The following is a 13,206-nucleotide window of genomic DNA, read 5'->3' as shown; positions in this document are numbered from 1 at the left end:
TGCCTCCATGCCTTTGAGGGTGTAGGAGGAAGGGAAGTTGTTTCATTTCACCAGGGTAGGCAGCAGTTCCTGTGAGTCGCCCCCGCGGATGGTGCTATTTGCAGCTTCAAGTCATACTTCAAACGCGGACACCGGCCTTTGGACACCCAAACTTTTAACAAGTTCTGAGCTTTGTTACTCATGCTTGTTTTCTGTCTGCAGACAAAAAGGGTTACTGCTTTCCAAGTGTCTTCTGGGAAAAGAAAACATTCCCTCACCCCACTGTCAATCCAGACCCTACTGCAGGGTGATCCAAAAGACCAAGTTATGAAACTAAGCAATCCCTGACTTCCTTGGGTTTGGATCAGGGCTGGAAACAGATTCCTGTGCAAGTGGAATCAAGCTGTGAGGGAGTAAATGTAGCATTTCAATTAAGTGGGGTATTATTATTAGCTTTTTTCCCCTGTTTCTTTTTGGTCTGAAATTAATGGTAATAATAAGAGATGTGCATGTTAGTCAAAGACCTAGGTAGCAGCCAAATTTGGTTTTTTACTTCATGACTGAGGAAACCTCTATTCCTTTTCCTGCTCTTCCATACTAACTTTGCAGAGATTCTGGTGAAAACTCTAATGATTGAATGTTGTATGTGGGTTTAAGTACCATGTCATATATATCCTCTAGTTTATATGATTTTGAACTATGCTGCAAGATGCAGGTATTGAAGGGTCAACATGATTTAAAGATTCTTTAGGGGTGTATAAATTACATGTTTTTCCACTTTTGTACTTTTGGTTTTCCCATCTTATTTTGTTTTTTAGTTTTTTCCTTTGGGAAGCAAATATGGCCATTACTGTCTGCTTTGAGTGTTAAATGGTTATGACTCAGCCTGAAAAACTCAGTGCTTGCTAAATATGTGTTTTAAACACTACTTTGGGAGTTATTTTGGGTGAAATTTAAGCATCAGGAAAACAAAAATAATGGAGAGAAAATGGAAAATCTTGGAAAATGTCAGGAAATAAAAAAATGTCTTTTTACTTTATGAAGTACTAAGTTACTTGTCAAATGTACTGAGAAATCTTTGCTTTCTGTGGACTGAATGGGAATAGGGTTTATGAATGAGCATATACAGCTAACAGCTAGCACAGTTGCACATCCTCATATATCCATCTATATCTTGCTGATAGATCTTTTGGCAGAAAACTGTATATTTTGCTTTGTTGTGCTCCCTTTAAAGCAATGCAATTATTTTCCCTACCTTTTACTTCTGGTTAGGGTGTGTGCTTAAGTTCTAAGCAGCCTGGTGTTGTCTCAGCTTCTCCTTGCTGTCCCCTGAGCTGGGAACCAGTATGCAATGCCATGCAGAATTCTAGCTTGTTGGTGTGTAATGGAAACTGAATGTCACTACACCCACTGCCCACAATGGCTTGCTTCCACGTCTGGGAGCTGGAAATGCACGTGTGGGTTGTTGGTTCCCCACTGGCAGTGTGGGTGACACAGATTAAAAGGCATTCATGCAGGTGATTATTTTTGCCATCGTAATGACTTCACTGCTTTCTGTCTAAAACCAGGTCTGGTCTTACTCTTTGATTGAACCCAAGTTGGTGTTGAGTGAGTAAGGCTGGAATTCATTATTGATTGTTTATTTATTTGCTTTTGTAGCAATAGGTCTGTTTTCTTCTCTGCCTTCTTCCTCTAGTGCATGAAGAACCTGGGTACTTTGGGTTTCGTGCCCTTTATTCATAGCAGGGACAAGATGGCATTTCACAATTTCACTTTTGGACGGGTATCTGGGTCACTTCTGTCGGTACAAACCAGTGTCAGATTTGTGTCGCATACTTGGCATCTGAGCATAACCATCGTGTACAGCACCTAGAATACAATGTTTTGGAAAATCTCCTTCATTCTTTAGCACTTGGGACAAAAATTAGAGCAGACAAGTATTTTCAAAATAGCTATGTGCTGTCTCTGACCACTGGGGATGTTAGGAGTTTAAACAGGAGCAGAGCTTCTGCAGATACCTTGGTATCTTCCTGCAGGAGCCTCTGCCTGACTGCTTTATCCATCAAACACCAGCAAAACTGCAATATGTACAGTCAGGCTCCTGGAGATTGTAGCACTTGGTGTGAGAAATGTAGTGTGGGTGAAGTAAGTAGACTAAAGACCCTTGTCTTTCTCTGTAATTTTTTCCAGGGAAATAGGTTTTCTTTGAAAAAGCTTGCAAAATACTTTAGGTATGTACTCTAGTATAAAAATGTGGAAACAGTGTAGCACTCTGTTATATATCTCTACTTATCACCTTAGTCTGGGTCCTACCTAGAAAATCGGAAACTTATTGCACCGTATGCTGGAAAAATATCCTGTCTTGAGGGTGAAAAACATATGGCTTTTCACTTTCCATCTTTTGTTAAATGTATCAGAAACAGGGCGTATAACAGAGAGCAAGGTTGTTCCAGAAAAACAAATGCAAAACCTGCTAATATATCTCTGTAATAAAGCAGTGGGAGCCCATGCATTTTACCTGTATTATCTTCATGTGATATGTCAGAAGCAGTCACTGTTCAGCAGCAGGAACTCCTTCAGGCAGAAATTTGAAACCAAGTTGTTATTATTAGTGGAAAAACTTTATTAAGCATTTTCAGTTTGATCTCTCAGCCATTCTCTTCAAACAAGACTTAAATACACTCAAAATTTTAGGCTACCAAGTAAAATTAATAAATTTCTTGCTAAAAAGTAAAAATAATAAATGTATTGCACACCAAAAAATCGTGGCCATGTGTATGCAATATTATGGCTTATGGTTTTCCTCATTCTTCATTTCTAGTTCAACTGTAATGCTTTGCAGTACTGAATTCCTGCTTTTTCCTTCTGTCCTGGGGTTACTAAGAGCCCTGCTGCTTTTCCCTTTCTTAATATCCTATATTCCTCATCTCATGAAGCCATTAGTTTGTGCTTTTGTGTTATGATCAGTAATACTTTGAGTTAAGCTTTGAACAATTCTTTTTAATGGGTATTGAGCTTTGAAAGTTATCTGTCTTAGGAATTGCAGGAGGGCCTTAATCTCTGAAAGATTTTCTGCTCTCTCTTTCTAGCTCTTCTAGTTATTTCTGTTAATAACAGATACTGCCTTTGTCAGTAAATAATGCTATTTAAAAATTTTCCAGACTTCCTTTACTTTTCTTTTACTAAGGAGTGTTAGACTCCCTACTCACACCCCCTCCTCGAATTTATTCTTTGGTTTTGGATAGGCCAGAGCTGCCAGGGCTGGTACTTCTGGTGTTGTCTCTGAAGTGCTGCCATTTGAAGGCTGCTGAACAGCCATCATGAGACACTTCCTTCCTGCCTGCACTGTCCCAGACAGTCCCCTGTGGGGAGGCACTTTAATGAACATTATTCTTGCTGAAAACATCCTGTCAGGACAGGCCAAAATACTGTTATCAATTATTAACAAGCACCACCATATTCATCACAATTCATAAACATACCTCCTTTTTTTTTTCTCTCAAACTGATGTAAGTTGTATAAAAATAATACTTGGCATTTCTCTGGTAACTATTTGTAAAACATCTGAAAACATTTTGTAGACATGAACTTTGTAGCAGTATTGTGACACACTGGAGAGAGTTCCTTGTGTCTGTGACAAAGTTACAAGACCTAACTGTAATGTAATAGTGAAATGTGGCTGTTTTCCATCCTTATACCAATATAATTCTTCTCTCTCTTGGTAATTCTTCTCTGTGAAGTTGCAAATCCTTGTGTATAAGTAATTATGATAGAAAATGACCTTAGATGCAGAGTTTGCCTTACTGAAAATTGTAAACCAAAATACTAGAGCTGCAAGTACAGCTTGGGAGTTCTGCCAGCTTCTAGGCATGACTGAGACAACAGTTCTTCCCATTTACTTTTTAAAAGGTTCGTAGAGAAAGAAAAGGGAGGTGTGTGTTTGTCAGAGTATTCCTTTAACCTCCCTTTAAGACAGTCAAGGTAAAATGTGGCGTTACAAAACTATGATTGTTAACTGTTCACTGTCTAAAATTATACTGGCTGTGAACCCATTAGTTTGAGGAGGGAAAATTGTCAGTGAAACTGTTGAATTTCACAGCAATGATGTGCTTGTGGGTTTTGCTGGGTTTTTAATCTCTAAACTTACTTTACACGTATAGGAGGACCATGGCCAGCCTCTGTTTGGAGTCCAGTTTAACTGGCACAGTAAAGAAGGTGATCCTCTTGTTTTTGCCACTGTAGGCAGCAACAGAGTGAGTAATCTGTTTTTCATCATACGCCCTTCTGTGTGGTTCTGCATGCATTCCTGTTTCCAAGCAATCCCTTTACCTGTGTTTGGTATGGACATGCAATACTTAATATAAACAGATGTATTTCTAAGATCTGTAGCATCTGTTGTCTGGGAGAGCTGCATCCTTTGGATTATTCCATGAAGTCATGTTAGCTATTTGGTAATTAAGCTATGGAATAAAGAGAAAAGTCTTACAGTAGTATGCATATGGGATGAGGAAGAGAGGTGCTTAAATGTATCTTCTTAATAAAATTACTCTTCATAAGTAATGTACTCATATATAGAGGATGAGAACTGTCTGTAACAGTGGCTGGCTGATGCCAGCCAGCTCAGTAGCTAAATTCATGGCCTGTGTGGAGGGAATTCATAGACTTCCTCTGAACAATGTTTGATGTCATTTCAGTCTTTAAAATAACCCCTGAGAAGTGCATTTTATGCAAGTGTTGTGAATAAATAAGAAGTGTTTCATTTCTAGGTTTGTTCTGCCTGGCAAGTCACCAGAAACACTAAGTTTAAGCAAGGTATCAATGACTCATTACAAGACCAAGTCACATTAGAGATAACTGTAATAATTAATTCCAGCAAGAGTTTATCTTATTATTAAGGCAATTCAAATAATAGACTTCAGTATCTGGGAAGGACAGCTGACAAGTCCTGGAATGGTGCTTTAATGAAACTGCCATGGGCATTCTTTTATCAAACCATTTCCACCTGGTAAACAAATGGATGATGGATGAAATCTAAACTATAGAGGCACTCTCCCTCTCCCCATCAGGCAGTCAATGGATGGGTGCATGTGATTTCCTTTTGAAATATTACAACTAAGCAGCAGTCTCTCCACTTACTTATTTTGGGTTTTTTTTCTCCAGGTTACTTTATATGAATGTCATTCCCAAGGGGAAATCCGTCTGTTGCAGTCTTACGTGGATGCTGATGTATCCTTTTAAGTTAAATACCCATGTGTTTGCTGTGTTTCTTTATGAAAAACCAAGAGGCTTTGGTGGAAAAAACATGAAAATGTTTTGTCTGTGATTTAATACTTTGCTCATGTGGTGCATTCTTTATGTTAGGTCCAAGTCTTGCCTCTTTCCCACATCCTAGAATCCCTCCTATTGAAAAAATGTTAAAAACGCAGACTCAGGGACTAGACTGTATTAAAATATTTGAAAACTGATTCTCCATCAGTTTAATCTTCCCAACACTAATATTTGTATAATATTTCCCTGCTTTACAGTGTTTCCCTGTGAATTGGAACTGACTTTAAAGCATAACAATTGTGTTTCATGCTCTGAAGTGTTAATAATTTGTGTTGATCGTTTGCAGTACAAAAGTCATTAACTTGTGAACTTGGTCATGATTCATTATTCCCAATCAAAGGTGATGCTATGAAAGACAAGGTGTTCCTTTTATGTTATGGAACAGGAGTGAGGAAATCAACATCTGTAGAAAAGGTGATGTTGCTGGTATTTGCAGGTGTATAACTGAATGTGTTTCTTTCTTATTGGATCCCGCGGAGACTCCTGGGCACTTAAATAAAATAGCTACAGGTTTGTTTAAAATAAAATGTTGTAAAAAAAAAAAATCTCCTGTTCTGTGATCCTTAACTTGTGGCATTGTAGGCAGATGAAAATTTCTATACCTGTGCATGGACATATGATAGCAATACAAGCCATCCTCTTCTGGCTGTGGCAGGATCCAGGGGTATTATTAGGATAATTAATCCCATTACAATGCAGTGCATAAAGGTGAGTGTTCACAACTTTAGGATACAGCTTGTGTTTTAGTAAGGTATGACACTTTTTTCTTCCAAGTACATGTAAACATGTGGAGAAATGGTAACTTCGTCTCTGAATTCTATCCCAGCACTATGTGGGCCATGGAAATGCAATCAATGAACTGAAATTCCATCCAAGAGATCCAAATCTTCTTTTATCTGTAAGCAAAGGTGAGGAAAAACCTCTGTTGTTTTTTGTATAAATGGGGATACTTTGGGTTGGAGTTTGGTCTTGAATGTGGCCAAAAACTTCCATGAATTTTTTTTTTTTTTATGAATAGCACTGAACAAGCTCACTTTGAAAGTTGAGAGCAAATCATGCTTTTACATGGCTATATATTTTATACCTACTAAATCCATGGCCTGCAACCATAACTCCAGCTATGGTGCAAAGGGATTGTGAATAGTGCTGCTTTTTAGGGAAGAAGAATCCTGAGCCTTGGGTTTGCTCTTCACTTTCTGACAGTTAATTGAAGTTTTTTCAATTGTTGAATCATGTTGCCATCTAGTGGGGACCTCTTAACGTTGCAAACAGCATTCACCATCCTGTTCACGGGGAAAAAACTTGCATTGTCTGTTGCTTGGGAACTTTAATTGGACTCTGTGTAAAAAGCATTTCAGTAAAGGAAGTTTTTGGTGTAGTGTCCTATGGGCTTGTCCAGAAAATTCTAACAGTCACAACTTCCTGATCTTGACTGTTCTGTTAAGTAAGGGAATGATCTGCCACAATGAGATAGCCTTCAGGAATTTTTGAGTTGGAAACATTCACTTAAGGGGACTTTTGACTTTAGTATATTTGAACTTACTGATGAAGCTATATGAGAACAGGAGTTGGGAAGCTCTCTGATGCTTGTAATGGTCAATGTGGTGCTGTGGGTCTGTAAACATCCAGTTGCTGTGTATTTTTTAGGTTCTCTTTGTAATAATGTTTTGACATCAGCCATAGTACTAAAAGTTTTAATGTACAATCTCTGGACCAGGTGCTATTGCTGAGAAGGCACATGGCAGGAGAATATTTGGGCTGTTAGAACTGCTTGGCTGAGAGATTATTAAAAAGGGAGGAAAACATTTGGGACTGCGTGGCCACCTGTTTCCCTGCTGGGATTTTGGGTGTTGCTGTAATTCAATGCAATGTACTTGTGGAATCCAACAGGGAAGTACTCTAGAGGTTCCCATTTCCAAATGGGAGATACGCTAGAGGTTCTTCATTACAAATTGTTAAAACTTTCTTCAAGTGAGTGGATTAGTCTAATTGACTTTAGACTACATATTATTTATGTAAACAGTTTTTCTCTCCCTTACTGACTGTGGTTCACCAAGAATAATGTCCTAAAAGTTAAAGGATGGAAAATCACAACTTTTCTGAAAGTTGATTAGAATGGCAGAAAGGAATTCTAGCATTTTTTGATACATAAAATTGTTCTTATGACTGACTAAAAGCATATTTGTCAGATCAGACTTTCCTTTGCTTTTTGGATGATCTAAAGATCCAAGTGTGTTTTTGCTAGAAACTTCCCCTAGGGAAGGGGGTGGGCACACTTTTTCAATTACGGAATTACTTATAACAGTAAGTTAGTTATAATAGCAATTTCAGTTAATGCAATTCTTTTGTTTCTAACAAAAAAAAAAAAGAAGAATTAAGTGCATTTTTGACCTAAAAACCTGTTACTTAAAGTTGTTAAGCTGAAATATATTATTTAAATGTGCATATAAAAAGCAGCATGTAATTCTATTTGTTCTTTATAGATCATGCATTGAGACTGTGGAACATCCAGACAGACACGCTGGTTGCAATATTTGGAGGAGTAGAAGGGCACAGGGATGAGGTGTTAAGTGCAGTAAGTGGAAGACTGTGGGTCAGTGATTTAGATTTACAAAGGGTAGTAAGCACTTCCTATCCTTTTGTGCACTGTTTAGATATTAGAGCTACTTTAAAATAACCACCTGGAAGTGCATAAATACTGTTTTAAGGGGATAGACAGCTTTAAATGTCAGGTGGTTTGGTTGATGTGGCCACCTCTTATAGACAGGATCTGTGTGTTTCAGTAGCTGCTTTACTCACAGTGCAGCCTAGAAGTGAGCAAAATAGGGCTCAGTGGGGCTAGAAAGAGTAAAAAACATTTCATGATGGTCCCACTTTTGAAGGTCTTGAGTTCTCATCAAGTCAAAGCAGCATAAGCAAATAAACCTGGAGAGACATGGTGGTGAAGGAAAGAAGTTGTTCAAGTTAAATTGTTTTTCAGTGGCTGTGAACAGACACTGGTACCCAGCAAACATCAACTAGAATAGTTAACTTTTAATATGCTGTTCTTAAGAGCTCTTTCCATTCCTGTTATCTGACCTGTTGTGAAAGGTGAGGGGTGCATCTGGAGGAAACCTGACACTTATTAATCACCCATGTTGTAGCCCTGGAATTCTGCCAAAGTTGCTCCTAGGGAACTTAGTGAAGGAGGAGAACTAGCTGTAGATTCACTCTCAGTGCTGTTGAATATGTCTCTCTTGAGAGAGACTAAATATAATAATTAAGATGCTGTGCTGCTTTGCAGTGAGCTGGATTACATTCTTAGCGTTTTTCTATTTGAAATATTCGGTTTTATTGCATGCTCTATGCATAAAATGCTGTTTAGATGGAAATGATGGAATAAAATCTGAGTTGATATAATGCAGCGTAGAGTGGGAATGTTCAAAATTATTTTATATACATAGGATTACGATCTTCTTGGTGAAAAAATCATGTCCTGTGGGATGGATCACTCTCTAAAACTCTGGAGAATTAATTCTAAGAGAATGATTAATGCTATCAAAGAGTCTTATGAGTACAACCCAAACAAAACCAACAGGTATGTAGTCTTCATCTCCTTGTCTGTCTTTACAACACATGAATACTCCTATCAACAGTCCAGGTTAATTCCTTTCCATGTTGGGAGTTTTTGGGTAGTGATGTGGATGCTGAATCTCACTAGATTGTTTGTCTTATTGTTTTTTGCTTCACTGGGATTTTATTGAATTCTGATTCAAAGTCCCAAATTTTTTTATTTTTAAATATCTCAATTATTTCTTATTTCCTAGACTAGAAAATATCTAAAATTATTATCTTAAGGCTTGTATTTCATGCATTTCAAGATGTCAGTATTTTTCTTCATATCATCTCATCTCAAAATTTCTAGAAGGGAATCAAATCTGTGTAATTAAATGTGTCAAATAATCTTATATTGAGTAGCTAATTATTGTGTATTATTTTACTTTGGGGTGGGGAAAAAACCATTTACATAGTAATAACTTTAATTTTCATCATTCTCTGGTTTGACCTCAGCTATGAGTAAATTATCAAGTAAACATAACAATTAGATACATGATAGATAAATCCTTCTTTATGAAGTTCTTCAACTTTTTGATCTTAACTTCCAGTTAAACCATTGAGAGAATTGAAGAGTCTAAAACACAGTGAACATGTTCAGCAATGAGACTAGCTGTGAAAATACTCTGGCTTTTTTTGGTAATGTTACCAAATATTAAATGATGCTTTTTAGCGTGCTTTCTTAAAATGATAATTTTTTTTTTTAAGTGTGCATTTCTATTTAACAATTTGGATGTTGCAGCAGCAGCATCAGGAAGACTGAGCTTTAATTAGTTCTTGAAGTATTTGGTGACAGGCATTGTATTCAGCATCTGAAGGAGTAGTTTTACTCAGCACTATCTCTGCACAGTCTTTTACATGAGAAACTTAGTTATTTCATTAGGAATGAGGATGAAAACAAGGACTGTTCTATTACTATTAAAAAGAAAAACAAGCTGCATACAAAATCTACTTTGTTATAAAACTGTTAAAAAGCTGGGCTTGTTCTTTTAACATTGAAATATGTTAAAACTGGTTATTAAAAATTACACTTGTGCTTCTGCATTTATTTTTCTGAACCTCACTTGGCAATTTTCTCCATAGGCCTTTTGTTTCCCAGAAAATTCACTTTCCTGACTTTTCTACAAGAGACATACATAGAAACTATGTTGACTGTGTACGGTGGCTGGGAGACCTAATTCTTTCCAAGGTAATGCTGCATTTTTCAGCTGTGTTACATTTATTTGTTGGTCCTGAGGATCCTAAACCTTAGAAATTTTATTAGCTTGTGGATCTTAGGTTAAATTACTATCTTGTGTCAAATGATTTTGTGGAGTGTGCTGGGAATTTTGTCACCTGTTAGGATCTGTGGGTAAGCAGCTTATACTTAAAAAGCAAAATTCTTACTACAGCTGTACTTTGTTACAAGTAAAGGGTTTCTGGCTAACCAGGATCTGCACAGAACATATGGAAAGGGAATCTCGAGATACTATTTCGGGATCCTGCTAAAGAGTGAGATGAGGAGTAGCCATAATGGAGTAACTTTGATTTATGTGTTGTGTCCATTTGTAACATTGGCTTGCAGCTATTAAAGCAGGCAGTCCTCCTGCCTTGATGCCAGCAATTGGTGAGTGCACCAACCTGTTGGTCAAAGGGATTGGGTAAACAATCCTCCAACCAATGGATGTTTAGGCTGCTTGTGAAATTGTGTTTGAGCCATCTGGGCTCTCCATCTGAAGCGGGGAGGGAGGGCCCCTGCAATCCCATTCCCTGGCAAAGCTGGGAGGGCATCGGGTTGCCAGCAATGGACAGTGACTGTTATTGGTGATGTGGCTGTGATCTAAGGGCAGAGGTGAGATTTTCAGTTCTGCTTTTCATAATGTCATTGGGGAAGATGTGAGATGAAATGTTTGCTTCTAGTTGGACTGATTCTGCAGTATAAATTACAGGTGATTTTTCTTTTCATTGTTTCACCCCAGTCTTGTGAAAATGCCATTGTTTGCTGGAAGCCTGGCAAGATGGAAGATGATATAGATAAAATCAAGCCCAGTGAGTCAAATGTGACCATTCTTGGGAGATTTGACTATAGCCAGTGTGACATATGGTACATGAGATTTTCAATGGATTTCTGGCAAAAGGTATGTGTCTGACTTTGCTGTATTTGAAGGTGTGTAGCTTTTCATTGGTTACATGTTTATGGGTATAGGAAAGGTCTTGGTTCATGTGATATTTGAGAAACATCATGGTTTGCTGTAAGGGACATTATATGAACCTGCAGATTAAATTACTATCTTGTGTTAAATGATTTTGGGGAGTGTGCTGAGAATTTTGTCACCTGCCAGGGTGTGTGGGTAAGCAGCTTGTACTTAAAAAGCAAAATTCCTACTACAGCTGCTACAAGTAAAGAGCTCCAGATTTTTCATTCTGGGTTCTACCTGTGGGAAAAAACTCCATAAAAGAAATACTAATTATCCACCAGAAATAAGTTTCCTGATGTCTTCATCCCCTGTCTGCAGAGATTGTTCTACAGCCTTTTTGACTCCTCCAACAAACTTATTAAGTCATTCATGTTTAAATGTTCACACACAATTTATCAGCCCTAGAGCCTTTATAAATGTCTGAATTTATTCTTTGAGGGAATATTTTAAAACCTCTTTATCCTCTGCTTTCTTTTTAAGATGCTTGCTCTGGGCAATCAGGTTGGCAAACTTTATGTTTGGGATTTAGAAATAGAGGATCCACACAAAGCCAAGTGAGTACTTTATTTTGTTTTTGCTAAGACAGAGAGTTGGGCTCCTTTTCTTTTTTCTTTCCTGATTAGAGAGAAATTCTTTACTGTACTACTTACTTTCCATGATAATTAGTAAGGAAATAAACATTGTGAGCCCCTGAAGGTTAATGTTTATTTTATCTCACTGATTTATAAATTATATTTTATTAATGTCAAGAGGTCCCAGTTGGATTGTGCTGCCTATCGTGCATAGATACAGTAAAAGGCAATTTATTTCTCACAGAGTTTTCGCTAATTGGGTGGAAATTTTGCAAAGCCATTAGGAGAAGATGTGCTAGGTGGGTGTAGCACATGACAAAGGCGAGATAGGTGACAGGACTGGAGTAATAAAGGAGGGTGTGAAGGTGAGCTATGAGCACAGTGTGGAGAAAACACTGTGGCTTTCCACTTCCTCAGCTGTGCTGCCAGGCAATTTCACAGCGTGTCTCTTAGATACATATAGGTATGTATGTATGTCTGTGAACATACAAATGCAAAAAAAGCCTGAACACAAAAAAAGGCCCCAAACAAAGCCACTCCCAAAAAACGTTGTATATAAAATGGATATACACTGTATATATAAATGCTTTATGCATTTTATTTTTATATACCCTATATGATGTATTATACATATCTTTATGTATTTATATATATAATTCATGTAAATATGTATAAATGAATACATTAATGTATAAAATTCCTGGAAGTGCAGCAGTGTTTAATCACATGATTCTGATTTTTCATTCCTAACCCTGTGAAATAACACTGATTATGAAGTCCTAAATAATTTGAGTCAATAAGCTTTCAATCTTGGCTTTACTAAAAATTGGGTGGATGAGAAACAGCTGTGTGTGAACAGGAAACTGCTGTCCCAAGTCCTCATCTGGAATACAAAATACACCGTGAAGGCCATAATCCTGTTGGCTTCAATTCCTCCTAGGTCACATAAATAAGGGATTACTGAAACAGTGCTCCATAATGTAGTAGGAAGATTTAACTCTGCAGCTGAATATTTTCTTTGCTTTCTAGGTGTACAACTCTTACTCACCCTAAATGTGTTGCTGCCATCCGACAGACCAGTTTTAGCAGGGACAGCAGTATCCTTATAGCTGTGTGTGATGATGCCAGTATCTGGCGCTGGGACAGATTACGATAAAGTACTTTTTCTTAATTCATAGAAGAAAATATATTTTCAAATTATAATATAGTCTGTTAACATGCTAGTACAGTAGATGCATTTAGTGTAGACTCTCTTGAAGGTTCAGCAGGCTGGAGCTGGACTTAGTGATGTTTACATTCTCTGTATTGTTCTGCTTGAAATTGCTGCTTTTAATAAAAAGAAGTATTTTTGTAAAGTTTTCTGAATTGTCCATATTAATTATTTCCCACAAGAAGCTTTCACTTATGGCCTAGGAAATTTCTTTGTTAGAGTTAACACATGAATGTATGTCAACTTGCTAGAAGTTTTGTATATTTATGCTTGCAGTTGTATTTTGTGCCTTTCTTTATAAAACCTAATGAAGCTTTAATTCAGGGACAACACAAAGGAAATGCTA

The 13,206-nt window shown here is 37.4% G+C and overlaps 1 protein-coding gene across 1 annotated transcript in view; it reads left to right on the top strand.

The window, feature by feature from the left end:
• EED (embryonic ectoderm development) overlaps window positions 1-13,008 on the top strand; it is a 17,160-nt gene extending 4,152 nt beyond the window's left edge. The window contains exons 3-12 of the mRNA XM_063148745.1: window positions 4,140-4,232; window positions 5,140-5,205; window positions 5,890-6,015; window positions 6,134-6,215; window positions 7,791-7,882; window positions 8,751-8,884; window positions 9,985-10,090; window positions 10,860-11,018; window positions 11,559-11,632; window positions 12,680-13,008. Of these exons, the coding sequence (XP_063004815.1) occupies window positions 4,140-4,232; window positions 5,140-5,205; window positions 5,890-6,015; window positions 6,134-6,215; window positions 7,791-7,882; window positions 8,751-8,884; window positions 9,985-10,090; window positions 10,860-11,018; window positions 11,559-11,632; window positions 12,680-12,806 (1,059 nt within the window). The 3' untranslated portion in view covers window positions 12,807-13,008. The remainder of the gene's footprint in view (window positions 1-4,139; window positions 4,233-5,139; window positions 5,206-5,889; window positions 6,016-6,133; window positions 6,216-7,790; window positions 7,883-8,750; window positions 8,885-9,984; window positions 10,091-10,859; window positions 11,019-11,558; window positions 11,633-12,679) is intronic.
• The last annotated feature ends 198 nt before the right edge of the window (window positions 13,009-13,206 follow it).

This window comes from Melospiza melodia, chromosome 2 (assembly GCF_035770615.1).
Source record: "Melospiza melodia melodia isolate bMelMel2 chromosome 2, bMelMel2.pri, whole genome shotgun sequence".
NCBI classification, from domain to species: Eukaryota; Metazoa; Chordata; class Aves; order Passeriformes; family Passerellidae; genus Melospiza; species Melospiza melodia.
The sequence above is the reverse complement of the archived record's forward strand: the minus strand, read 5'-3'. Positions and strand labels throughout refer to the sequence as shown.